This window comes from Typha latifolia, chromosome 9, assembly GCF_019914945.1.
Source record: "Typha latifolia isolate L0001 chromosome 9, TyphaL0001v2, whole genome shotgun sequence".
NCBI lineage: Eukaryota > Viridiplantae > Streptophyta > Magnoliopsida > Poales > Typhaceae > Typha > Typha latifolia.
In genome coordinates, this window is record NC_133094.1 from 3,077,542 (window position 1) to 3,104,399 (window position 26,858).

The window sequence follows — 26,858 nt, forward strand, 5'->3', positions numbered from 1 at the left end:
CCAAGGAAGGAGGGGTGAGAGGAAAAGATTCGAAGTAGAAAGCAAGAGGGAGGAGAAGAAATGATGGCTAATGGTATCGAAAAGGAGGCAACTTTCCAGCATCTCACTCCTCAATCCGCGAGATATCTCGTCGAATCCGTTGATGCCTTCCTCTTCGATTGCGATGGTCTCTCTCTCTCTCTCTCTCTCTCTCTCTCTCTCTCTGGCTCTTATTTCATCTCTTCGATTGCGTGGATTTCTAAGTCTATTGGTTTCTGGTTTCTTCTCAGGTGTCATTTGGAAGGGCGATAAAATCATCGAAGGGGTTCCGGAGGCATTGCAGTTTCTTCGGTCAATGGTGATCGCTCTCCTCTCTCTGTTTCTATGTTTTTATATTGGGTTTCGACCAAAAAGTCTTTTTTTTCCTGGTACTTGGAAATGAAAGCGATTTTTGGTTCTTTTTTATTTTTCTGCATTATATACAAAAAGATTGATTTGTGTGTGTGTGTGTGTTCTAAAAGAAAAGGAACAATTTTGCTTGGACATGGATAGAGAATTAGATTTATGGGAGTTCGAATCGTTTGAGGAAATGTCTTTTTATTGGGTTTTGTTGTTGGTTGTTGATATGGTTCTTTTTTTTTTTTTTTTTGCGTTAGTATACTTTGGTTTGCATTACATATAAGAGGTGCTATACTTTTGGAAACGATTTCATTGGATTAATTTGGAAAATGGCTTTTTTGATAGGTTCATTTGTGCCTAGTAATGGATTACAAGTGTCTGAGTTTTGCTTGACATGTGCAGGGAAAGAAGTTGGTTTTCGTAACAAACAATTCTACAAAATCAAGAAAGAAATATGCAAAGAAATTCTCCATGCTTGGACTTGAAGTTAGTGAGGTATTCTTTATGATTTCTTTTCATGGAATTCATGTATTATGTTATACTTACCAATGTGTGCCTGCAGGAAGAGATCTTTTGTTCTTCATTTGCCGCAGCAATGTTCTTGAAGTTGAATAACTTCCCTAGAGAGAAAAAGGTCAGTTATTTTCCAGGGCTTCTTGGTGTTATCTTCTTTGGTTACAATTTCTCAAATAAACTGCTCTACATGTAAGTTTGTATATTCGAATTTTTTCTGCTAGCATCTCCAAGTTTAATTATTTGACGTCTTGCTTTCACATTCTCTTGGATCTCTGAGATATTGAAAAATCCTGTAATCATGAATTTGTTAGAGACTTGTATATTATTATGATTTCTTGAGATTGTTGCTTGATATATTGGAAATCAGTTCTACTATTTTTGCTCATGTGAATATGGTTTCCCTCATTTTATGTGATTACTTCTCCCTAAAAAGGATGTGTACATTTGCAATCTTAGCTGTCCTTTTTTTTCTAAGTTATGTTGTCTGATCTTCTTTATAAAATTTTGCACTAAATTTGTCGAATTCTTTGAACCAGATGGCAAGCTGTAACTATATGGTGTCATCATTGAGCTGCAACTACTTGTGTTTTCAGGTTTATGTTATTGGTGAGGAAGGCATCATGGAAGAACTCACACTAGCTGGTTTTGAGTGCTTAGGTGGTCCTGTAAGGCATAACTAGCTTACTTATGTTGTTATACATCTATGAGATTCCAGCTAGTTAAAGAGGAAACTTGAAAGCTTACTTCATTTATCTTTTTAAGTGTTCCTGTTTTTACATTACCACAAGTGATCATTTTCTTTCTGAGTGTACAATGACAGGAAACAGAATTAAGCCTTTAATCCCAGCTATTTGAGACTTATATGGAGTCTTTTCCTCTATTCATTTCTATTTAGTCCATGGGATCCATCCAATGAAGAACTATTATATTATTAATTCCTCATACATAGTTTTGGCCTTACCCTTCAGTATTTTATTTAACGGAAATCACTTACTTGTTCTGATACATTCCGCAGTCTCTATTGGACAAAGCAACTGTTATGTAAATCTCCACACTCATTCAACTCAACATCGTTATGTCAGCAACGTAACTTTTACATATGTTAGCTTCCCAACATTCTGATCTATAAAGCATTATTGGTCTTGTAGTTTTCCAGAAAAGAGGTCTTTCATCTTAAGTGGTGTATGCTGAGCAACAACACATTAGAGACATTTACCATACCTTTTATAATTTTGCGTCCTATGTTCTCATCAATACCCCTTTCTTTGCCAATTTTGGTACTAGATAAGAAAATTACTCCCTGTTGGTTACTACTTCTCCATCAAGAGTAATTTCCTCTCCATTTTGATGTCTTAATTGATTAAAATTGCATCTGCATTCCATATATTTGGTTAGACATACTATTTGAGAACCTTAACATGGTTCAGAAGGACCTTAGTATGGTTCTATTTCCTAACGCAACCCACTTTATATTATAGGTAATTGCATTTTTCATGGCTATTCTGCAAAATTGACTATAGACTTTCTTTTCCAGTATACTGAAATGCCTGATTACCACATCTTAATGTCCACATTTTCTAGTTTCCTCTTAGTTAAAAATTTCTTGAACTCACAGGAAGATGGCAAGAAGAACATACTGCTGAAGTCAGACTTCCATTTTTATCATGACAAGAGTGTAAGACCAGCTGATTCTTCTTCTGTTGTTACCAGCTATTTGGCATATAAATAAGATGTTTCAGTAGTTCAGGTAGATGACCTATAACCAAATGAAATTTGCTTTATTCCAGGTTGGTGCTGTTATTGTTGGTCTCGATCAATATATTAACTACTACAAACTCCAGTGAGGCACCTTATCTTTCTTTCATCTATATAATGTGATAGCATAAATTTGTTTTTATCTTTTTGGCAATAATGATAGTGACTACATATTAAGAGGTCCATGATATGGCATTACCCTGTCTGAACCAGTTCAATGTTTAGTCAGATCATAATGTTGATTTCTGTTATTAGGTTTAGTAGAGCTGTCTTGTTGGGACCTAAATGTTGAGAAGCATTAATCATCACGGGAATGAAAGTTCAAAATGTTTACCCATGATCTATACTTAAAGTGGCTAGAATGAAAAACATATTACATGTTTGACGACTCTTCTGGCCTTTTTCTTGTTATCAGTTGAGTTTTTCATGCTATAATACTTAAATAAATGGTCTAGAAAATCCAGCAGGCTTATGTTGGACATCTGGTTATTTATTTGTACTCATAATGGAATCATGTTACTGTGGCAGGTATGCAACTTTGTGTATCCGGGAGAACCCTGGGTGCCTTTTCATTGCCACCAACCGTGATGCTGTTGGACATTTAACAGATTTGCAAGAATGGCCAGGTTTTTCTCAAAGAAAATCTTCTTTAACACTATCAAGATGTTTTAATTCCTTTCCCCAATACTTATCTGAGGTTGCAGGTGCGGGATGCATGGTTGCTGCAGTATGTGGATCAACCCAGAGAGAGCCTATAGTTGTGGGGAAACCGTCAACTTTCATGATGGATTTTCTGTTACAGAGGTCTGCAAGCTGTTAGTCGTTGTCAGCTTATTTGACTTACGGATTTTTTGGTGCCTGAATGAAGTTATAGGGCTCAAGTTAAACAGTTTGGAAATGGGGCCTAAAACATAGGAAAAACAGTCTGTTGTGGAGATGTACTCTTCCTTTATAGGCAACTTTTGTGTGAGAAACACTCGTACTGATATATCTTGGTTTTTATCCATTGCAGATTCCAGGTTGATACTTCAAGGATGTGCATGGTTGGTGATAGATTGGACACTGACATACTATTTGGACAGAATTCTGGTTGCAAAACACTTCTTGTTCTATCAGGTCAGCTGTATTTATTTCAGTTAGTAATACCTATGTTCTGGTCTTTGTATTACTCTGTTCTTTCTATACTTTCTTAAATCATAAAACTTAGGGAAATGTGCAAAGAGAAAAATCAAGTATACTTTTACTGACTTATTTAACTCATTGTAATTGCAGGTGTGACTAACTTATCAGTACTCCAGGATCCATCAAACAACATCCACCCAGACTTTTACGTGGATAACCTATATGATGCCATTGACTTGTTAAGAAGATGATCCAGTTGTACAACAAATTCATTTGCTATAGTTGAGATTGTTCACTAGCAATGGAATTTATAGTTGCTAGTCTAGAAAAATAAGCTGTATAATTCATCTACTCCATTGATACACTCGATCAATTTGTTTATGCTAAGTCTCATTATTATTTTGTTAGATTAATCCTTCCATGTCACTTGGGTTTCTGTTTGTATTTACTCGTTTGAACTTAAGGGTCTCATTCCTTGGCGGTTTTCTTCAGTCAGAGAAATGCTGTGACTTATTCAAGTATGATAGGCAATGGAAGTCTAACTTAGCTAGGTTTTCTTCTGATACAAAAACACATTGGATATCTTGAAAATTATAGACAGCTCTTCTTCATCTCAAACATACGCAATATTAATAGGTAAATAGGAAAAAAAAATACAATCTTATCATTTGGTGTATGACTGAAACATACCTGTAGACAAAAGTCACAGAACTGAAATCACATCATTGACACATCTGAAGTCTAAGCAATTCCATAATTCATTTCAACCACAAGAAAGCAATTATGCTAGTCTTGTTATATGTTATACTCTAATTCAACCATATCTTTGCTAGCATTTTTCCACAATGTCATCGATACGGATACTAACAAGACCAACCACAAAGAAATCAAAGACTAGCAGCAAATAGTGAAATATTTACATCCATTTGACACTTAAAACACACCCTTCCAAGATAATAATCTTTCTCACTGAACCGCTGGGCAACCAGGTATCAGCACCCCTGGAGCAGTAGGGCAACTTGCCAATGGACAATGATCATCCTCTAGTCCTCCCCACCAATCCATCCCATAGATGTTAAAATACCCCAATGCCAAGAAGGTCAAAACACCCATGAAGGCAATGCCGGCGTCAAGCGCCGCCGCCAGCACATAGTTATGCCTCAGCCACCACTTCTTGTATCTGTTGTATATGAAGTAGTTGAACAATATACCTACAATGCCCCACATGATGAAGTTCACCGATCGCGCCGGCAAGAGGCCACTGGCGCCTCCCAAGAGGATCGGCATGCTGATCAACTTGATCCACTCCTTGTCGGGGTAGAGCCGCGCGAGGAGCCAGACCGGGAGAGGCGAAAGGAGTCCGAGGAGGAAGAAGTAGTTAAGCTTGGAGTACAAACCGAGCTTGCCAAACATGCGAAGAGGGCCTACAACGCCCCAAATTATGGACGCGTTGTAGAAGACGTCGTCGCCCGGGCACGTCCATGGGCTGCCCGGCGGGAGGTTGTTCACGTCGCAGATGCTCTCGACGGTCGATAGCAGCCACCATGCAGTCATGAAGTGGACGGTGGAGGCTACTATTGTTCCTACCAACTGTAATGTAAACATAACATGCATGAAATATGAATCATCCTTCGTTAATAATTCCTAGTAACTAGATTGAATGAAGATATTTTTCTCTACCTGTGCCCAGAACATAGCCCTTGGAGGAATCTTCATGTAGTGACCCAGCTTGAAATCTCCAAGGAATCCAAGAGCCTGAGCCATGCTGATATATCCATAGGTCTTGAACACCACATTGGCTAAAGGTTTCCCAGGGTAAATATACCCAATAACCATTTCAGTAATGATGTTTAACCCTGGTTGCTGCATCACAGTGGAGCAATAGATAGTATAAGATTGTATCACGATTTACTTGCATGTTCTTTCTCTTCACTTTGAAGAGGATTTCATTTCTGCCTTTATTCTCCTAATGTTCTATTCAAATGACAGAATTTTTTTTCTTTTCTCTTTTCTTCTATAATCTCGTTCGAAACAGAATACTATTAGTTCTACGATGGAATTGAACGCTAACCTGATTCGTCGTCGCATAAATAACTCCGACGGGGAGTGTAAAGATGAAAGCCATGGCACATGCAAGCAAGAGCCCCCACCAGGGAAGCTGCAGTTGTTTACCAAATCCTTCGCACGTATAGAAAGACAGCGCAAGGACTACGACCAGCATGAGATGGAACCACCATTGGGGAACAACCTTGTAGTTCTTCTTCATCAATCTTGTGTGCACATCCCCAAATTTCTTATTCGCCTTCGCTGTGGTTCGAGACCACATTTGCCAGATTGTTCTGAGGATTGCAGAGCAGTAGAATTGGCAGATATTTATCAAAATGACTTTAATACTATGTTAGACCAATATTATATATCATGCATTTAATATATCTCCCATGCGAGAATGTTAGATAACCAATTAAAGCTTTTGTTTACCTTCCATGGAAGAGTGCAACATGCGAGATAGTAGCCATCAGCGCAGCGAAGCCGAACCCATAGGTATACACAAACACGACGCTGATGTTAATCTTGCTATACGCATCGTACTCCTGGAAGTTCAACGAGAAGGTCTTGTCGTCGAGGACCCGAGTGGTATTATACGGATGCCCGGAGGAATCAAACACATGAGAGGAGAACAACGGGAACCTCTTGGCGTTGTAGGTGTTAGTCCAGTAGGATATGGGGACGATGATGTACATGGTGAGGATGAACCCCGCCATGGTGTTGAAGATGGCGAAGGCCGGCGTCGCGAGCGGGCTGCCGAGGAAGGAGACGACGGTGTTCCAGTCGAGGCCGAAGGAGCCGATGCCGAGGCCCTTGAGGCCGGAGCCGAGCTGGTGGGCGGTGATGGAGTCCTTCCAGATCCAGCAGACGAAGGAGACGGCGGTGATGGAGGGGAAGAAGTAGCTGGGGATGATGTAGTAGGCGAAGCTACTGATAAGGGCGATGAGGAAGAACTGGAGTCGGCTTAGCCGCCCTTTGGGCCTCTTCTCCTCTTCATGCAATGCTCTACACAATGAGCAAGTTAAGCTTACTACTGGAACTGAAACTGAAGCAATTGTGATACTATAAGGATTTGCATGCGAATTACCGGAAAAGGGAGACCTGGACGAGGTTGGCAGGCCACCACATGTAAGGGGAATCGACCAAGTACTTCCTGAATAGGCCGGCCCATCCATAGCCGAGCAACTGGATCAAGAAATGGAAGAATTAAGGAGGAGATAGAGATGGTGTAAAATTTTGTATCATGCAATATACTAATAAGAAGGTGGTGAACTAATTCAATTGATTTGGAATTCTTGGTACACCAAATGCCACTGTTTGGAACTAATAAGTGATAAGCTTGATTTAGATTGATCTCAGTGTATGTAATCACATTTGATTATTTGAGCTCAGATCTGGGTTGTATTTTATTTACCAGTTAAGTTATCTTTTTCTAAACTAATCCTTAATTTGTTATTCTTACTGAAGCTCATGAGTAAAATTGAAATATATATATATATACACATATAATGAAATATATTGCTACCTTATTTCAAACCATAACATTAAATAGATTTCATTTTCAGTTTTATTATTTTTCAAACAACAGAATTTATTTTATTTAGACGGTTAGAAATGTGATTTGGAGGGCCTTAACAAAAAAGTCCAACAGAGATTTCAGGGCATAAATTTATACTTTTAGTATTTGATATGGATTATATTTAAAAGTTCTCCACAAAACTAGGTTTTCTCACAAATTTATTTACCTAAATAGTTTACCTCCTAAATTTATTATCTAAAAGGGTTATAACTAAATAGTCAAGTAGAAAATTGCTTATCTCAAATGTAAAACACTAATCTCATCGGTGCTTTATAAAAGAAATATGTGTAAATATAAGAAATGTAACAATATGTGAGGGCAAATTGAGAAGGCTAAGGAGATTTGATTTATATTTATCTTATCTAATTTTAAATCTAATAATGTTCTCTAGTTTATCTAAATTTAAATCTAATATCTTTTCCTAGTTTATCAAGATTATAATATGATAAACTTTTCCAGTTATCTATAAGCTTATCCAATTAGCATGATAAATATAAATTACATAATAATCTTTTCACTTTCTACCCTCGTCTAATAAATAAAAGCCAAAGAGATTAGTATTTAAGTAATACTCTAATCATTTTAGTATTTTTGGAATTATGAGGTGAGAATTAATGTAAGTTTGGGAGTAGATTATTTGAGTAAATTAAATTGACGAGGGCCAAATTGGTCAAAAACTCTACCTTTTAATGGTCGATCTCTTTCTGTACATTGATAGAGATAGTTGTGAAGAGCTACTAGAATTATGGCAAATTGCTTATAAGAATGTTTGTATAGATAGATAACATACCTGCGTGGTCTGGGCTAACAACATAGCAGCGACGGGATGCAGCTTCCTCTTGTAGAACGCCTTGACGATGGCGATGATGTTGATGGCGTACACCCCACTGGCGCCGGCGCCGGCGAAGATGGTGATGAGGGCGTGCTCCTTGAGGTTGAAAGGCCCCGGGTTCAGGGTGAAGGTCCAGCCGGTGAGGGGCACTCTGAAGGCCTTGGTCGGCAGCGTCGCCGCCATCAGCCGCCCGATCGGCAGCGTCACGATCTGCACGCAGACCGTGCCGATCGACAGCTGGTTCTCCCGGTAGGTGAAGAACTCGTTGATGAAGGAGAGCAAGATGCACGACAGCAGCCCCAGCGTCCATGTTCGGAATGTCAGGGCCGCCTGCGACGGGTCGTCGGTGCTCACCACCGTGTGCCGGACTTCTTCGATCGGGCTATCGTTGATCTCTTCTTCTTCTTCTTCTTCTTCTTCTTCTTCTTCTACTACTACTACACGCCATTACAAATGCTCAACTAGTTTACAGATCATGTGAAAATCTTTATAAACAAAATCACCATGAAACAATCTAAAATCTTCTCCTTGAAGAAAGCGAAAAATAAACAAATAAATAAATAATAATTACCGTTCTTCGAGGAGGCGGAGACGATGCCGCCGGACTCCGACTCCGACCGGAGGGAAAGAGGGAGATCACCATGAAGCTGAGGCATTGCTCTCCTTCTCCCCACTTGATGAAACTAAACAGTAAATAATATTCTACCAACCTACGTATAAATAGAAATCCCTCCGCTACCCAATTACCTCTATCTCTCTATCTCTCTATCTCCAAACTATTTATTTATTTTACTTTTTAAAAATTTGGTCCTTTTTTAGTACATTGGAAAGAGTCAATAATCAAAACGTCTCCTAACTTAGTGGGGGTTGTCCATGTTCAAATGAACCCATAAATGTGGGAATTCATAGCGAAGAGTTACGCAGCATTATTACGTTAGCTGTAGTGTCAAAGGATGCATGCCATTCTTGGAAAGATTCATCGCTGGACTTGTGAAGTTTTGGCAAGCTATACGAATTGGAGGAGTAGAGAGGAAGACTAGGCGTTGAGAGATCATATGAAGCTAATTTTGGATTGCAACTAATCCTCCGTCTCCTAAATTAAATCCAGCCCACTAACTTGGCCGAGGTGGAATCCATCCACTGCACCTTGGACTGCAGGAATCTCCTACGTTCTCTGCAAGCCGTTGTATCTTTGAATCTTTTGGGGAGAATTTAGGGCAGCCAATAGCATCCAGCCACTTTTCTTTGATCCCAGCCGTCCAATTTGTGGAGTCTCATGATCTGACAATTAGTTACTATTTATATAATCAACATTGTTGAAGCTGTTAACCTTTCTTAGAAAAATCTCTACGTATAAATTTAAAATTCATATTTGCATATGTACAGAGGCATTATTATAGTAATATAATTAAAAAAAAAATTCTATGTACAGCAAAAAAAGGAGGAGAAAATAAGTCTAAAATATTTTTTAATTTTCAATACTAGAATGGATTCATTTGGAAGGAAAATAGCATATGGAAAGCGTTTTTAAACAAGAGTGGTCAATTTGTACTATTTATATAAATTTACTATAAAATATCTATACCAAATAAAACAACTTCTAAATCTAGGATATTCTTTGTATCAATTTTATACTTGAATCTGATCCGATGTCAGTTGACCGGTGTGATTATTTCTCTGAAGCTAAGACTTGAAATAGGTGTAGCCCGCTCGGTCATTTGACCTTTTTCTTGTGATAATTTTGTTAGTCTATTCGATATCGTGTCCGATGATTGGGTCAAGCCTAGCTTGATCATAAGTCTACTAGCTCAACTCAACTCGGCTCAAAATATTTATCCATATTTATCAAATAAAGTATGAGATATTAGACTTTTGGATGAGTGGAACTACATGTTGGTGTTGCACAGGGCTCGATCCGAACCCGAACTCGGACCGGTCAAATACTACTAAACCCTTCCCTCTCCCAATTCAAAACCCTAATCGTCGTGTCTCCTTCACTCCTCCAAAACCCCTTAATCCTACTCCTTTCTCTCTTCCCCCGAACCAAAATGCCGAGGATTTCAGCTCTCGACATGCCCGACGTCCCCATGGGGCAGCTCCCGGAGCACCTCCGGCTCCAGAGCACCCGCGCCTTCTGCAAGTTTGACGCACCAATCCATGTATGGCTTCGATCACTTGGCCTCACCTCCTTGTAAAGCCAATCTCGATGTTTTTGGATCGAGTTTTGATTATCTGGATGGAAAAGATAGGATCTTTTCCACTTCTCGGTTCTTATTATTTATGACTATTGACAAGAGAAGGAGCTTTTGATTTGCTGAGTTTTCTATTGATCTCATTGTGAATTACCATTGCTAAAATGCTAATTTACATGAATACGATAAGAATATTATTGCCGTGAGCTGATGCAGAAAGGTGTGAATGTTTATGATGGTGTTTACCGTAATAATCTTATAATATTTGTTTACTGTGCTAGTTGGGTTTTACTAGTTTCGCATGGGACTGTGCATGAAAATATTATTCTGGACTGACATGGGTGATACGTTATGCAATATAGATTCACGGTATTATGCTTTAACTATTTAGTTATAAAACAAGGTTATTTGTTATTATAAATGAAAAAAAATATACTATATCTTTTTACAGAAATTTATATTAGCATGAGTTCACTCTAGAACTTGCATTTTGCACTTTCAGAATTTAGAATTTCTTTAAACTAAAAACACTATTATTGATATGTTTCATGGATTCTATGTTGATAATATTCTTTATACATGAAGTCAGAAGGTATCCAGTACGGTGGGGCTTATGCCTCTATGGGAGTTGATAACGGCTTATCATTGGATAGGTTCTGCAAAAATTTTAAAATTGAAGTAATCAGGCTTACGGAGGATGAGATCGAATTTGATATGATTGGCATTGATGCATCAATAGCTAATGCTTTCAGGAGGATCCTCATTGCCGAGGTATGCTCGTATCTGCATTTATGTATCAGATTAGTGAGAATAATAAAAGGTGTCTTAATTTCATTTCATTGTTCAAGTGACTGCATTTTTGTGTTCAATTTTGAGATTTTATGCATGTTATCAAAAGGTTCCTACAATGGCCATCGAGAAAGTCTTTATTGTTGACAATACATCAGTTATACCAGACGAGGTGCTTGCACATAGGCTGGGCCTTATCCCACTGGATGCTGATCCTGGACTGTTTGAATATCTCTCAGGTTTGTACAAATAATTAATCGGTCTTTTATTTCTTTATGATGGGCTTTCTCACTGCACCTCCTTTATGCTAATACATGCATATGTTCTTTTCTCTTCTGTTGCCTAGAAAATGATGTTCCAAATGAAAGAAATACTATCGTTTATAAGTTGAACGTGTCGTGTAAAAGAGGTGATCCACGGCTTACAGGTATCTTCTACTTGCACTCAACTCAGTTTGCGCAACATAATTTTTCTCATTATAGCGCCTATGTACAATGTGAACATTCTCCAACTATAATCAGGTAGTGATATCAGATTAGTCTGATTTTAGTATTTTTCACCTAAGTTCATGTAGTTGTTAGCTGGAAAATTTTTCATTTTGTATTTGTTTGTCTTCTATGTTGTGTGGTGAGAAGATATTAGAGGGTTGGGAATTTTTAGCTTGTCAGATTCTGCATAAAAGATAAATCAATCTTCTAGCTAATCTTTCTGTTGTATGTATTTGAAGACTAACTCAAGTCTGGTTCCGAACTCACGTAATCCTATTATTCCGTTTCCTATTCTTTCAAATGGTGAAATATAATTTTGACTAGCGCACTAGTAATTTTGCTTAATGATGCAGTGAAGTCAGATCAATTGGAATGGTTGCCAGAAGGTAGTCAACTCAAAATGGCATCTTCTAACCTATCCAGAGAATCAAAAACTTACACTTCTTTCAGTGGAAGTCAACTAGAAATCTCTAAAAAGCCGCTGGGAGTGAAGCATAAAGATATTATTGTTGCTGAAATCGGGCCAGGGCAGGTGCTTCACAATTCCCATCTTTTAGAACTTGTTCTTAAGTAAATTGCCATGGCCTGTTCAAAATAGCATTTTAAGTTATTATGAAAAGATTGTGATACTATTTGCTGTATGAACTCTATAATCTATATTGGTCATGAGATGTGTAACCGTGAGGCTAATGATGCAGCACATTGGCTTGTTTATCGTGGCCGCACTGGCTGTTTTTCCATTTGCTGGTCAGGTGATAACCCTAGTACCTTAAGGCCTATTTTGTATAGGGACACTATGGGTGTACATATAGATAAATATGTTTGCACCTATTTTGAGGTATGAACTACCTTTTTAAAAAAATAAAAGAGAAAAAAAGAGAGGCTCCTTATGCTTTTGCATATACTTCTTCACCTTGAGATGTTGTGTGTAAAATACTGAATCAATTATTCAATTTTTTAATAGCTTTATTACCACCCTTGGGAAAAGAAGCTATATTACCTTGTAATAAGGGAACCGTAATATTGATGATGGATATGGAAAACAAATGATTAAATGAAGCAAACTGTTCTTTTCTATGATGAGATGACTATTAGTAATGTGGATTCATGGTTACCTAGCAATAAATTTTTAACATTAGCTGCATTGGATTATCTTGTATCATATATAATGCAAACTCTAATACAAATTAAAGAGGAACAAGAGCTAACCTGATCAAAACGATTCCTCCATATAATGCCAATAATTAACTTGTATTATTGTTTTTACATTATTGAGCTGGTGGGAGCATGGTGCTTTAGCTACATGTGGCTTGCCAGTTGCTATCATACTCTATCCAAGAAAAGCAGTCCACTTTTTTTTTTTTGTTGTGCTGTTAGGATACTACCAGCTCATTCATCCCTTCATGGAAGCTAGTTTTGGCTGATCCCAGGTGGGATTGGCCGAAACGGATCAACTTCATAGCCGATTCCGATTTAGGGCAGAAACTAGTCCGGTGAGAGAGAGAGAGAGAGAGAGAGAGAGAGAGAGGGCAGCTCATCAGAGAGAGAGAGAGAGAAAGAGAGGGAATAAAGGAAAAAATAGCATATCTAAGGTTGTCGGAGTTAGATTTGTGTCGGAAGAGTTTGCCTAACGTAGATGGAGGCCAGAATTACGTCAGAGAAGCATCGATTTAGATAGAGAGAGGGAGTGGCAAAGGAAGAGTGTGAGTGCTATGGGGGAGAGAGAGAGAGGCAGATGGAGAGTGTTAAGAGGGGGATCGGAGAGGGAGAGATGTTTTATTTAGGGAGAGAGTTAGTGGGGGGAGAGAGAGGTAGTGAAGAGATAGTTGATAAGAGATAGAGAGAATTAGTGGGAGAGATAATTAATGGAAGAGAGTTTGATAAGAGAGAGAATGGGAGAGAGTTAATAGGAGAAGGTAAATTTTTTTTTTCATGTGTGAGATAGGGAGAGAGAGTGTGAGTGATAGAAAGGAAGAGAGATAGAAATTGAGAAAATAATGTTTAGTTTTTATTTTTTAGACTTCATACATGAATAATTTATATTTATATCTTATTATAATTATCTTTAAACTATATATATATATATTTTCTGTATATTAGTAATTATTTTAAAATATAGGCCAATATGGATGATAGATACTGTCGATATGTATTATTTTTTCGGACTGTTGGTACTATCGATACATATCATTTTTTTCGACGGCCGATCTTGATCTCGGTTCCGATACTTGGAATCTTGAATCTCTTGACTGCGAGATCACAATTATCAATTGGAATGCTCTTCAAATAATTCAAGGGTTTTATTTATATATTCTGATTTATAAAAGATAACATCCATTATCGACTTTTTGAGATCTCTCCAATTTTCTGATACCATTATTCTGATTTGGAAGCACCTATCAAACTTTGGGAAATATGTATTGTTTTGCACCTACTAGTACAGCCCAAGTACCTCTGGAAAGGGAGCATGTAAGATTTTGTATTGCCCTATTTGGATCTTCTTGGAATTTGTGGTGTTAGTCCAATATATGGTTGCTGGGTTGAGCATCTGATTTATTCTTCTCTTTCAATTCTTTTTACTTTATGCTATATGAGGTAGTCCTTTAAATTTGTCTACTAAATTGGGGAAATATGGGCATAAGCTTTTGTTGCCATTATTACCTTTCTTTAAGTTAGAAATTTAGAATATATCCCTTTTCTCTTATATGCTTTTATTACCAAGGTATGGCCTTTTATCTCATCTGCTTGATTGACAAGTATTTGTGTGTTTTTTCCCTTCGCTTAGTTCATTGACTATATTCAGGTTGTAAATCTCTTGCTCAGCATTCCACTTTTTCCTCCATAATTCAGTATATGGGAATCTCTACGAGCAACATTACTGATGCCTAAGTGCATGTGCCACTTACTTCTTCATTTTATTTGCCTAAAAGATCTTAAACATGCCAATATTTCAATTTCTTTCTGTATCCTCCTCCAGGCCATTGAGCTTGAGGCTCATGCTGTCAAGGGTACTGGTGAGGTTCATGCCAAGTGGTCTCCAGTTTCTACAGCATGGTATAGAATGCTTCCTGAGGTGAATATCTACTTTGGTTTAACTTTTGCAATTACAAATGCATGTATACCATTTATTTGTCATTCTTTATTTCTTTCTATCCCATCTTAATTTATATTCTGTTGGAAGGTTGTAATGCTAAAAGAAGTTAGAGGAGAAGATGCAGAGGAGCTCGTAAAGAAGTGTCCGGTTAAAGTTTTTGACATTGAAGACCTTGGAAATGGTGAATACTCTTCTCTTTTTAGCACAGACGGTTCCTTATTCAGAATAATATGCTTGCACCAAGTGTACTGTATATTGTTTGGGTGACTTTACTATCTACTGTCACAATGTAGATAGGCCAGGTAGTATCTGGAAAGCATGGAATTCACATGATTTGACTGATTGAGCAAGAGGGATCTAAATAAGTCAAGGTGCCCATACTTAATTCTGAAGTGCATAATAGATTAAGTTAGATAAATGTCCAACTGTCCATGCATTTGTCATTATAGTGTGATGCATTTGGCTACATGCATCATCCTTCATGACGACACATTTTCAGCATGATGTAAGTATGCGTCAAATGCGATTCCCACTTATCCGCGGGCATAAATGAGCACACTCCATAGACAAGGCCGCTGTCAATGTGAGGTTGAGGAGGGCAAGATGTGTATGTAGTGTTACCTCAATTACTATTGTTTCCATGCCTCGGTAATGTTACCACTTACATGCAAGGAAGTAGTTTTACCTTAACATTAAGTGAGCACCTGGAATTCCCACAAGCTTTGGAGGGCAGTAATTAAATGTAGCACTGGGCAATGCATGTAATAACAGGTCTCACAATATAATTTAAATCTAGTTCTTGTTTTCTATTTCACTTTTCTCAAACATGATAAGAGATCAGATTCCCAGGCCAAATTATCTCGTTTTCATAGTCTCGCTAGGTTTGTTATCTAGTTCTTTCATAGTCCTTTTAATGGGCATCTTGGATGCTGGGGGAATTCTGTGTTTTTAACTTATATAGATTTTTTTTGTCACGATCACTTTTCTTCTATATTGAGTCTTTCGTACTCTTTCAACTTCATCTTAACTGTTTTTTAGTGAGGTAGTTAAGAAGGAGATATATGCAGAAGTTTCACCAGAATTACGGCAGTTGCATCTGTTGCTGTGGGTCACTGTCATAATAATACATGCATCTCTTATCAGTGTGAATGTTTGACTATACTCGGTCAGGAACTTAACATTGTCAGGAATTGTACTAAGGACTAAAAATAGTCATGTTGTTAAGTGTGGAGTGATGTTTATTTGAATCTATTAATTAGGTTGCTTACTTAATATGGCTACTAATTGCCGAGTTTTCGTGCTCTTTAGGCTGCTTTTCTGCTTCAGATGCAGATAGATTGATTTAATGGGAATTCAGTAATGATACCATTAATCTCTTAAGACAATTTTGAGTACTTGTAGGTCCTTGTCATTGTACAAAATAATCAGGCACCGAGTTTATTTTGTTAAAATTTGGAGACTGTTGGATAGTGGGACTACTATTTATCTTTGCCTAATAATGTTACTAAGAAGTAGCATTTGATATTTTGTCCTGATGTTCAAATTAGAATCGGAGGCATTGTCAGCTGTCTCCTTGTTCTTTTGGATCAGGGAGTGTGTCAATGATAATTATGTTGTGATTTTGATCTCCAGGATGCATATAGGGTTGATGACAGGAATTAAGTGAATGGAGTCTATATCTTATATATTTTTGGATATATTAGTGATCTTGTGTTACCCTAGCAATCAAGGAGTTGTCTGAGTTGAGAAGTGATTTTTCATATTCAATCATGTGGTAGAATAATATTCTGTGATAGGAAACCTGACAGATATATTTAGATACAGTTCCCTCCCTTTTCATTACCACTCATATAGACACATGGATGGAAAAGAAAGTAGCAATACGGGCATGGGGCAGATGATCTAATATATTGTCACCAAGGACGGTGCAAATGACTGGCGCTCTGGTGCCTAAACTCAGATCCATTTGTGAATCAGCTCATCTTGGTAGAATCTGGAATCAAGGTAGGTTTGTATTTCTGTAACAGTATAACCTAATTCGATACATACATGGATGTCATCAAATTGGTCATTATTAAAACTTGATTCAACATGACTATTTCTTCTTGAAATGATTCTGTTTTCTCCTGGTTTCCTCTAATTTCTGGTGCAATTTTTGAAATTTTCAGTATCAGTTATTTATCTATCCTATTTTTTTCTATACTCAGCTTTCCTTTTCTGGTTTATATGCAGGTGAGAAAAGAGCAGTGGCATCAAGACCGCGTGTCTGTACACTTTGTAGGGAATGCATCCGTGGAGTAAATGATGAAACTGTCGAATTGAGGCGTGTTTTAGATCACTTCATCTGTAAGTACTGCAACAGTAAATAGGTACACAAATGAACACATATCACCAGGATTAACACAATCTGAATAGTATCAGCTGCATATTTTTGTTATTATCGTTAATATAGAAATTTTCATGAGATGTAGATCATAGAACACTGTTGTTCTATAAGGATTATTTTGCTTTCATCTTTTCTTTTCTTTTTCTTGTTTCTTCGAAGCAAACATCAAATTGTTGGACTCTAATTCGGTGGAAATCTATCCAACATTTTATAGTCCTAATACATACCCCTATAATTTGCTCATGCAGTTACCATCGAATCTGCTGCATCTCTGTCTCCAGAAGTTCTTTTCACTGAAGCGGTGAAGATCTTGGAGGAAAAGTGCGAGCGAGTGATATCTGAACTTTCTTAAAACTTGTGGTGTCCCAGGTAACCCATGTTTCATTTTTCCAATATGGTATGCGATTTGGATGCTTGGAAGACTAACCGCCTCAAGGATAGAGCATAAGATATTGTTACTGAGGATTGTAATATGTTAATTATGTAAGCTTTCTAGATTTCTATTGTATAGAGCAGTCGAGCTAAATAGCCTAGGGACAAACTCCTGTTAGTAGCCATCAGATGAATACGACAGCTCTTTAAGTTATCGCCCACAATTGCGGTCCTAGATATATTTATTAAAGGATGTACACATCTTTATTATCTTTTGATTGTGATATCGTACTCAACTTGTTGGAGTATTGGTTTTCAAAGTGTGTACCATTTCTTCAATCATGTGCCCTTGACTTGCTTTATAACACAGAATTTGTAATTATTTCTTCTGTTATCTCAAGAAGAAAAGCTCAATATATTCTCTTGCTGTGCTGGAGACTTGAGGATTTTATGTTCTGTTGCCTTTGTTATTCTAATGACCTAATTTTGACATGGTAGTAGAAGTCTGAAGGAATACAGCTAATTTGTCAGTTATGAAGTCATTCATCAGACACTACTGTGTGGGCATATTAGTACTCTATGATGAGTTGCTTAAGAAGCAATCTTTAGCAACAGATTAATCATTAAAGTTATTATGTGGCTTTCTAGCTTTGCTTCTTTTCTGATAGATGGTCTCTCATCTTGTGTTGAGAGTAACCTAATGGTTGATATTTGATTCTGATTGGTTACTGAAATTATATTTTGCTGATATCAAATTCAACTTCTCATTCTTGATGCTCATTCTTTTTTTCTTAAAAGAAAAAAAACTCCAAATTGTTTGGGAGTTCATTGCTTTGGTGTTTGCACCTTATTGATGAATGGACTCCATGATGAGGGCTTTGTCTCTATGGACCACCCCGCCCCACCCATGTACTTTTATTTGCCTCCTTAACTATAGAACTCCATGTGCAAAAGATTTCAGGTATTGACTGGACTTCATATGGCCAGACTAAAAGTAAAGCTCTACAATCCTATTCATGCTCATAACTCTCTGTCTCTCTCTGGTCGGATTACTACTAGCCCTAAACCAAGAGGAAGAAGATTACAATGAAGTTTGTCAAATGTGAGGTGATTGGATTTCACCGGTTGGTATCGGTATTTACTCTATTGTCGAGTCTATAATTTATAGCTGCAAAATACTCTCTCTCTCTCTCTCTCTCTCTCTCTCTCTCTCTCTCTCTCTCTCCCTCCCTTCTTAAATGTTAGCAAATCACACTCCCAGCTTATTTGAGTGTCATTTAATGTGATAATAAGCTTTGCTATTATGTACCCTAACAAGCTAACATCGTCGGGAATTACAAGAGCTTGATACAGTTGAGCATATACCAAGCTAAGTCAAGATCATGATTTTGACTAAGTTGGGATTTTTAATTGGAACTTTTTTTTACAATGACTTATTAATCTCTTTTTTTTTTGAACTATCAGAAACACCTCACTTTAATATCTTCCATTAGAAGATCACTGTGTATCAAAAATAAAAATTTAGAAGGTTATTAGGTAAAAAAAAATTAGGGTCATTAGTAAAAAAAGGATATAGTTTAAGGAGTGAATGGAGAATTATCACTGTCCAATTTCACCTCGTTTTTAAAGAACTTTCAACGTAGGGTACTTTCTATTAATAAAAAAATAAGCCAAACTAAAAATAGTGAAAAGGCGGCGAGGAAACTAAAATAATTACATAAGATAGGGTGTCAAATGAAAAAAAAATCCTTAGGCAGTCGTGCCACGTGCCCATGACTGTTAATAGGTACGAAGCAAGCCAGTAATTTTCCCCCCTTTAAAAACTAACAATAAAGATAATTTTCTATTCATTTGTCCGTTTCACTGTTTATAATATAAGAAATATTAAGAGTAAATAAGGCAAAATAATTTTCACAATTTTTTTTATAAAAAAAAACGGCATTTTATTCCTTTTATGTTAAAATTAAAGTCTGCAACTAGTTGTATATAAATTAGAACTATAAACAGATTAAATGATTCCAATAGAAATTGCACTTTGAATTTGAAGGACTATTTGCTGAAAAAATTCTTAAATTTTGGTAATAGTAAAATTGAGCTCTTTTTAAATTACACAAGTTAATTTTTATACTAGATGCATATTTTTTTTATGATAAAAATATACATAGTTTATATAAGAGATAAGCGCAAGGACTTGTTTTTAATATTTTAAAAATTAAAAGACTTTTGTGCGAATGCCTAACCACCGGATAAATTGTATTTACCCGTTGTAATATGAGGGCTTTCTACACATATATTGGAAAGTTGGGGGTGTAAAACGTGAAAGTGCATTGAAGCATGTGACAACGGAGTTGTTGGCGTTGGTGGTGGGAGAGAGAGTGGACAGTGGCTCTCCCTATCCTATGTCTAATTTGGGCTTTTGGGTTAGGGGGGGACAAAGTTAAAGCGATTAGATTAAATCTAACGAGGGAGTGGCCCAATCTATTGCCTTTCCTCTTCCCTTAATTGCAATGACCATATGGGTCACACTAACCATGTATGCACTTGCCTCTTTTTATCTCTCTCCTCTCGTCTGTGGACACTGGCGAAGAGGGGAGGAGCACTAAAGCTGTGATTTTTTTTGGGGGGTGGGGAGGAGGGAAGAAGGTATGCTTCTGATCCTTTTGGGCACTTTTGAGGTTCTATGTTTTGTTTTCTTCGATTCTATGCTGCATTTTGCTCCTTTTTTCTGTGCCTCTGAAGGTTCAGAGGTTGGATCCGAAGAGGGTCTGAAGGTGGGAGGTACGATTGGAGTTGCATTTCATGAGGAACTGATTGAATTATGGAGATTTTTATACTGCCAGTTGTGATGTAAATGGGTCATTTCTTATTGGGTTTTTGATTTTGTTTCCGTTTCTGAGATAAAGATTGGATTTTGATGCGGTTGGTGTAATCGCAGATCGTTGTTTTGCGATTATCTAATATTTGAGTACTCCCCCTCTTTCTTTGTGTTTGGTTTTGTAGGACCCTGCGCTTGATGAGGTGTGGATAAGTATAACCTTCTCTTAGTCAGAATTGCATGACATGAGGAGCCTTTCCTAATTTGATTTTTATTTTATTTTATACCTTTTCTTGGTGAAAGATTGGATTCCGTTGTGGTAAATGTGATCTCAAGTCATCGATTTGTGATTTTGTCAAAAAAAAAAATGTCATTGGTTTGTGCGCATCTCATGTTTGGGTTATCTCACTCTTTCTTCATTTAGGGTTACCGAAGCCAATATTTGATGAGGTGCGGATGATAATCTCCTATTGGTTTTTTTTTTCTTGTTTCTTTTTCTTTCAAAGTCAGTGCGTTGCTAGTTGGGTTTCTGTCCACATTCAGTATTCTTACGGACATATTGTTTATCTGAATCGATTTCTTAAGGGTTATAATGAATCCATGTTCGCAATATGCTTGTTATCCTGTGAATTGTTGTATATTAAATAAGTCGAAAATGTTAAGATATAGGCGACCATTAATCATGTCGACTATGCTACTAGTTCATCTAGTCCTTGCAGTCATTCAAATTGCACCTACTGATCCATATAAAGCAGGAGGATCTCAAGTTATAAGGACAAAATTTGTGTGCTTGTATTGACATGTTTCTTGCTGTCCAATTTTCAGGAACTTGTAATTACTGATGTCATTGTCAGATTCCATTGGAAAATGAAATATACTGGTCAGAAGCATGGTTGAGGATTATGATTACCTTCATTTCTGATGACATACTAAGTTTTGTTTGTTGGTAGATTCTTTGGGTACATATATAACGACAGGGAAGGTTGCACATTATATTACAAAAGGTCGTGCCCTGTGGATTTCATTGAAAACCATGTAACTTGTTTCTAGTAGTTTTCATTTGACATATGCAACAGGAATTTCAGAGATTGATGGCGTCGAAGTCTATATCCAAAACCTTATCTGAGCAGCAAAATAGGAAACCTGATAACCAGATAGCAGAGCCAACTTCTCGGAGGCCTTCATCTTTGCAGATTCCTAAGCCAAGCAAATCTGAGCCCAATACACCAAGAGGGCTGCCAAAATTTCTTCGTCAAAATTCACCTAAGAAAACGACTAGCCAGGTTTTACAGGAACAAAAATCGAATCAGAATCAAAACGACTCTTCAACGGACAAGTCTTCTACAAAGGTTATCCATTCTTCACCTCCTACCGACTTGGATCCCTCGTCTGGTGGTCTGGAACAACCTCTCCAACAAGTTGATCCTTCACGATTAAATGATTCAACAAGCCTGGACAGAGATGTTGACCAAGAAAAGAAGAATTCTGAGCTAGGTAGCATAAACCATAACTCAATATCTGCTAAAGGCAGTGCTGGTACAAGCAGCCCGATGAAAGCTATTGGGGGTGTTAAGATCAATGATCGTTCTGATTTAGTCGAGAGTGGGAAGAGTAGCATGTGCAGAGCCAGTACTAGCAGTGATGTGAGTGATGAGAGTACTTGTAGCAGCTTCAGTAGTAGTGTCAGCAAGCCGCACAAGTCAAATGATCCAAGATGGGAAGCAATTCAATTAATCCGAACTAGAGAAGGCATCCTTGGTCTAAGCCATTTCAGGCTACTTAAGAGACTCGGCTGTGGTGATATTGGTAGTGTGTATTTGTCGGAGTTGAGTGGGACAAAGTGTTACTTTGCAATGAAGGTTATGGACAAGGGCTCTTTGGCTAGCCGTAAAAAACTTCTTCGGGCCCAGACCGAAAAGGAGATATTGCAGTGCCTGGATCATCCCTTTCTTCCAACATTGTATACTCACTTTGAGACAGATAAGTTCTCATGTTTGGTAATGGAGTTTTGTCCTGGAGGGGATCTGCATACTCTTCGTCAGAGGCAGCCTGGGAAATATTTCACAGAACAAGCTGTCAAGTAGGGACCTTTATCTTACCTCTTTATTCGTTTCAAGTCATACGCGCATTTTGTAAATCTAAACTTTTGTTCTTTGCTAGACCTTAGGAATTTTGTGCTGAAACTAATTGTTTGAAAGTAGTGTAATCTAGAAAAATTGCACGCTAAAGCTTCATAATGGATTCTGTCAGTTAGCTGTAGTTTATTTAAGTTTCTTATGTTTTAAGACATTGTGCTTGTTATGGTTACTCATCTGTACATGGTATGCATTATCATTTTTAACTAATTTTATCACTGCTGACCATGGTAGTTCTTTTTCAACACCTGTTCTTCAAATGCCAAGATAAGGCATTTTTTTGGAAAAAAAAATTCTATAGTTTTAATACTCGTTCATCCTCACATGGATTGCATCATTTCAATCTTTATGCTTTGTTGTCCTCTACATGCTTGGTAACTTCTCCAATTAGTGAATCTGATTAACGGTAGCTTGTAGGATTGTCTCAAACCTCGTACAAGTAATCTCAATATAATGGAAAAGATCTATTTGCATAGAAACCAGACAGCTTATTTATTAGTTGTGCATTATGGCGAGCCTGCTAGTATACTTTTCTTCATTGAAATTTATTAAGGCGCAAATTGTGATCTATTAAGTAATACTTATCGTGATGGAGACTTCAAAATTACACACTTATCTATGTATAGGGACTCCTAATGTTATTGTTGTTGTTTTCCAGTTGTTGCTAAGTAAACTGCAGTGGTATTGGTTTCTGTCATTTGTAAGAATTAGGTCAAATACAGTTTCATGTATTGTGTAAAAGCATCAAGTTTATGTATTAGTTCTAATTAAGTGAAGTGGAGCATAATTGCTGCTCCAGTATCTGGTTCATGCCTACGCTAACTTGCAATGCAGGTTTTATGTAGCAGAGATACTTCTTGCTCTGGAATACCTCCACATGCTTGGTATCATCTATCGTGATCTCAAGCCGGAGAATGTCCTTGTCCGAGAAGACGGCCATATCATGCTTTCCGACTTTGACCTATCCCTCCGCTGCTTAGTTAGTCCTACTCTTGTCAAATCTGCCAATCCTGACTCTGAATCATTTCGAAAGAACAATTTGGTATACTGCGCCCAGCCTGCATGTATTGAGCCATCCTGTATCCAACCTTCTTGTGTGGTCCCCACATCGTGTTTCTCTCCTCGATTTTTCTCTTCCAAGTCCAAGAAGGAGCAGAAGACAAAGTCTGATGTTGGCAAACAAGTTAGACCACTTCCTGAGCTCAATGTGGAGCCCACTGACGCTCGGTCCATGTCTTTTGTTGGTACCCATGAGTACCTGGCACCAGAGATCATCAAGGGTGAGGGACACGGGAGTGCTGTGGATTGGTGGACATTTGGAATTTTCTTGTATGAACTTCTATTTGGGAAGACCCCCTTCAAGGGGTCAGGAAATCGAGCCACCTTGTTCAATGTGGTTGGTCAGCCCCTCAGGTTCCCGGAATCACCTGTGGTGAGTTTTGCTGCAAGAGATTTGATAAGGGGATTGCTTGTGAAGGAACCACAGCATCGCCTTGCATATAAGCGCGGGGCAACAGAGATAAGGCAGCATCCATTCTTTGAGGGTGTTAATTGGGCCTTGATAAGGTGCGCTAGCCCGCCGGAGATCCCAAAGCAAGTTGTGATTGAGCGTAACCCTGGGCCTGTGGCATCAACAAGCCAAAATGCCAACCCAACTGTGGAGAAAGGTTCTGACAACTATCTAGAATTTGGTTTCTTTTAGTGTTACTTGTAGAGTTTCTTAAATGTTTTCAAGAGGTGCTAGTGATTTCTTATACAGATTGGGATCTGTTTGGTAGTGTTGCTTTTCCCCTTTAAATTTCCTTATAAAATTGCCTACAGTTCACAATATGTATTCATTTTAAATGCTTGAAAGTCATTGTACTTGTAATGATTAGCAAGTCTCTGATATTATTGTTCTCCGATTCAAAAAATGGGCTGGTTTTGAACTTTTATGGTGCAAATTATTGGGAGATTAACCCTGCCACAGAATAATACTCTTATATCAATTGATACAGGAAAAGATTTTCTTTTGGCTCGTGAGCATCTTGAAAATATTAATATGCATAAGTTTAGAGATTATTTTTTCCTTTTCCACTTTGGATTTGTACTGCCATATGCAGGTTCTACCAAATAGCTGCCAAGATAAGCTGCTCTGCTTAAGCTGAAGCCGATGGGCCAATTTTGTGCAATCATATGGTATGTTACAATACTTCGCCTTCTTCAAAGTTCTCTTTAAAATTTCAATATTCAACAGTATATAATGACACACAGGTTATAATCCCAAACTCACCTGGTAGGTCATTTTGAAAGCTGTTAGTCATATGATTACGTCAATGGTCATTAGCGCAGTTTTATATGTTCATCTAGTAAGTACTCTGTGATCAGTTTCCTATAGCATCAAACATTAATAATTCTTAATACCTAGGAAAGTATACTTGATGTTTAGCATATTGTTCCATTATTTACTTATTTTTTTAGATGCAGATAATATTGATGGGATTTACCAGTCTCAAAAATGATGACATGTATGATATTGCTTGATAAACTACATATTAATATAAGCTATTATTCTGCACAGTATTTTAAGCTCGATATGACTTAGTTCGTAATGTCTGATTATCGATTAGATCTCCTATTTGATAGTTCTGTAAATTAGACTTATAATTCTAACTCTGCTTTCTTTTTATATTTGATGTATATAAGATTAGGGACAACTAATTATTGATTGCTTGACTTGCAAAACTACAGCATTTATAATGAACTTATAAAAATGTTTTAAGATATTTCAGGGATTCAAAAAAACTCATTCCAAGGAGGGAAGAGATAAGTTTAATAACTTTTTCTTTCTTCTTTCTTATTAATTTCAGACGAGTATATATATATATATATATATATATATATATATATGTGTGTGTGTGTGTGTGTGTGTGTGTGTGTGGTCGAGAAAAATTTGTTAGTGCTTGTTTGGGTACATTTGCAAAATTTCCTATAAGAATTTTAACAGTAGAAGTGCAAATGAAGGATCTCTCATGTTGTTTTCCTTGAGGACTGACTCAATTTTTCTTGTTTGAGTATAAGAATTTTAACAGTAGAAGTGCAAATGAAGGATCTCTCATGTTGTTTTCCTTGAGGACTGACTCAATTTTTCTTGTTTGAGTATTCTGAGACACTGAAGGACAATGGAAGAAAGTCTGAGTAGGCATGGGAGGACTCCCACTCAAAGGATAGGGTAAACAAAAGAGAAATTAGCTCAAACCTATTGTTCTTTCTATCATATTTAATCAGACTAGAGATAAATTATAAACGACAAAGTTTTAGAGGATCTAAATTAATATCGATTAGAATTAAGATAATAAAAAGTATATCTATTTAATATAATTATCATATTTTTATTATCTAAAATATGATCAGTATTATTTTAAATGCGTCAAAAAGTCTAACAAATCTTCAACAACTTTGTCTCTAATACGATTAAATTAGAAATAGAGAAATAGCATATATAATTTCCCCCTTTTTCTTTTTCCTTAGGAAATAGCCTATTCTCTATGGAATTTATTTTGTGAAATATTATGCAAATAATTAGATAGGAAAATATTACTATGGGCCCAAAAGTCTCCTAAGGAGACCAACTAAAGTTTCCTATGGAAATTTAGTGTATCTAAGCAGGCCCTTCTATGTTTTAATGTCCCTATGTGACCAAAATCCCTAGAGAGAAAAAGAAGTAAACTAGGCAATCCCATGTTCCATCAACTGACTTTTTAATGCTCATTAGCTAATAGGATATGATACTTTTTAAAGCTTTTGCCATGGAAACAGGTCATGCCACTGAAAGAATAAAAGTGATTTCATTATTATTAGTTTTTAATCATATCCACTCAATGCAAGTGTGAAATCTAACTGCCACATTGAATGGTTATTCTCACTTCCACTATCATCCCACCTATCTAAGAAGATGACATGGATAGCTATGAGATTATTCCCAAAGCCTTTCGGTTGGAATCCCCATCCTCTATACCTTTGCACTCAAACCAACATAACAATAATAATGTAATCCGGTGGGTGATTCTGAAACCCGATGGCTAAAGTTGGTCGGCCAGTTCTTTTAAGTTAACATAGTATCAGAGCTAGATTGATGAGATTTGTTAGGACGTCAGCACAGATTGATGAGATTTTTATGAGGATATAAAACGGTACTCAATCTATTATTTGTCTACGGACCAACTTATAATCCGTTTGAATAAATCTTACGTTAATTCTATAGAAAATATAGCAGATCTCTCTCTCTCTCTCTCGCTTAGTAACCATAGTTACTGATTCAAGAACTAGAAAGAAAGTTATTGAGTAGCAGCTACGTATAATTTGCATATGACTCTGATT

The 26,858-nt window shown here is 37.1% G+C and overlaps 4 protein-coding genes across 8 annotated transcripts; 3 read left to right on the forward strand and 1 right to left on the reverse strand.

The window, feature by feature from the left end:
• LOC140795178 (phosphoglycolate phosphatase 2-like) lies at nt 1-4,184 on the forward strand. The gene is made up of 11 exons (XM_073147607.1): nt 1-166; nt 270-337; nt 781-873; nt 941-1,012; nt 1,488-1,559; nt 2,510-2,569; nt 2,682-2,734; nt 3,178-3,275; nt 3,354-3,453; nt 3,662-3,765; nt 3,922-4,184. Exons 1-11 carry the CDS (start codon nt 61-63, stop codon nt 4,020-4,022), a joined length of 927 nt encoding a protein of 308 aa, XP_073003708.1. The 5' UTR covers nt 1-60; the 3' UTR covers nt 4,023-4,184.
• Nucleotides 4,185-4,417: 233 nt separating this feature from the next.
• Nucleotides 4,418-8,906, reverse strand: LOC140795179 (oligopeptide transporter 5-like). 2 transcript variants are annotated; one of them, XM_073147608.1, is made up of 7 exons: nt 8,800-8,906; nt 8,187-8,665; nt 6,905-7,002; nt 6,250-6,822; nt 5,843-6,110; nt 5,452-5,634; nt 4,418-5,361 (listed from the first exon to the last, which is right to left on the reverse strand). In XM_073147608.1, exons 1-7 carry the CDS (start codon nt 8,882-8,884, stop codon nt 4,738-4,740), a joined length of 2,310 nt encoding a protein of 769 aa, XP_073003709.1. In that variant the 5' UTR covers nt 8,885-8,906; the 3' UTR covers nt 4,418-4,737. The 2 variants fall into 2 exon arrangements, with proteins under 2 accessions (XP_073003709.1, XP_073003711.1); XM_073147610.1 differs by having other exon boundaries at nt 8,187-8,662; nt 8,800-8,888.
• Nucleotides 8,907-10,112: 1,206 nt separating this feature from the next.
• Nucleotides 10,113-17,888, forward strand: LOC140795180 (uncharacterized). 2 transcript variants are annotated; one of them, XM_073147611.1, is made up of 9 exons: nt 10,113-10,387; nt 11,006-11,191; nt 11,319-11,448; nt 11,556-11,636; nt 12,051-12,229; nt 14,675-14,770; nt 14,879-14,972; nt 17,024-17,137; nt 17,426-17,888. In XM_073147611.1, exons 1-9 carry the CDS (start codon nt 10,277-10,279, stop codon nt 17,527-17,529), a joined length of 1,095 nt encoding a protein of 364 aa, XP_073003712.1. In that variant the 5' UTR covers nt 10,113-10,276; the 3' UTR covers nt 17,530-17,888. The 2 variants fall into 2 exon arrangements, with proteins under 2 accessions (XP_073003712.1, XP_073003713.1); XM_073147612.1 differs by having other exon boundaries at nt 10,247-10,387; nt 11,010-11,191.
• A 2,134-nt stretch (nt 17,889-20,022) lies between these two features.
• On the forward strand, nt 20,023-24,511 carry LOC140795251 (serine/threonine-protein kinase D6PK-like). 3 transcript variants are annotated; one of them, XM_073147713.1, is made up of 4 exons: nt 20,039-20,192; nt 21,190-21,368; nt 21,441-22,444; nt 23,334-24,511. In XM_073147713.1, the coding sequence occupies exons 3-4, from the start codon at nt 21,456-21,458 to the stop codon at nt 24,199-24,201; spliced, it is 1,857 nt and encodes a 618-aa protein (XP_073003814.1). In that variant the 5' UTR covers nt 20,039-20,192; nt 21,190-21,368; nt 21,441-21,455; the 3' UTR covers nt 24,202-24,511. The 3 variants fall into 3 exon arrangements, with proteins under 3 accessions (XP_073003813.1, XP_073003814.1, XP_073003816.1); XM_073147715.1 differs by having other exon boundaries at nt 21,450-22,444; XM_073147712.1 differs by having other exon boundaries at nt 20,023-20,192; nt 21,190-22,444.
• The last annotated feature ends 2,347 nt before the right edge of the window (nt 24,512-26,858 follow it).

Excerpts from the sequence above, each read along its gene's own strand:
- LOC140795178 (XM_073147607.1), top strand. The coding sequence starts at position 61 with ATGATGGCTAATGGTATCGAAAAGGAGGCAACTTTCCAGCATCTCACT. Across the intron at positions 3,454-3,661 it reads ATGGATTTTCTGTTACAGAG|ATTCCAGGTTGATACTTCAA; the intron begins GTCTGCAAGCTG and ends TATCCATTGCAG. Across the intron at positions 3,766-3,921 it reads AACACTTCTTGTTCTATCAG|GTGTGACTAACTTATCAGTA; the intron begins GTCAGCTGTATT and ends TTGTAATTGCAG.
- LOC140795179 (XM_073147608.1), bottom strand. The coding sequence starts at position 8,884 with ATGCCTCAGCTTCATGGTGATCTCCCTCTTTCCCTCCGGTCGGAGTCG. Across the intron at positions 8,666-8,799 it reads CTCCGCCTCCTCGAAGAACG|TAGTAGTAGAAGAAGAAGAA; the intron begins GTAATTATTATT and ends AATGGCGTGTAG. Across the intron at positions 6,823-6,904 it reads GTCCAGGTCTCCCTTTTCCG|AGCATTGCATGAAGAGGAGA; the intron begins GTAATTCGCATG and ends CTCATTGTGTAG.
- LOC140795180 (XM_073147611.1), top strand. The coding sequence starts at position 10,277 with ATGCCGAGGATTTCAGCTCTCGACATGCCCGACGTCCCCATGGGGCAG. Across the intron at positions 11,637-12,050 it reads AGGTGATCCACGGCTTACAG|TGAAGTCAGATCAATTGGAA; the intron begins GTATCTTCTACT and ends TTAATGATGCAG. Across the intron at positions 17,138-17,425 it reads TGTTTTAGATCACTTCATCT|TTACCATCGAATCTGCTGCA; the intron begins GTAAGTACTGCA and ends TTGCTCATGCAG.
- LOC140795251 (XM_073147712.1), top strand. The coding sequence starts at position 21,432 with ATGCAACAGGAATTTCAGAGATTGATGGCGTCGAAGTCTATATCCAAA. Across the intron at positions 22,445-23,333 it reads TTCACAGAACAAGCTGTCAA|GTTTTATGTAGCAGAGATAC; the intron begins GTAGGGACCTTT and ends CTTGCAATGCAG.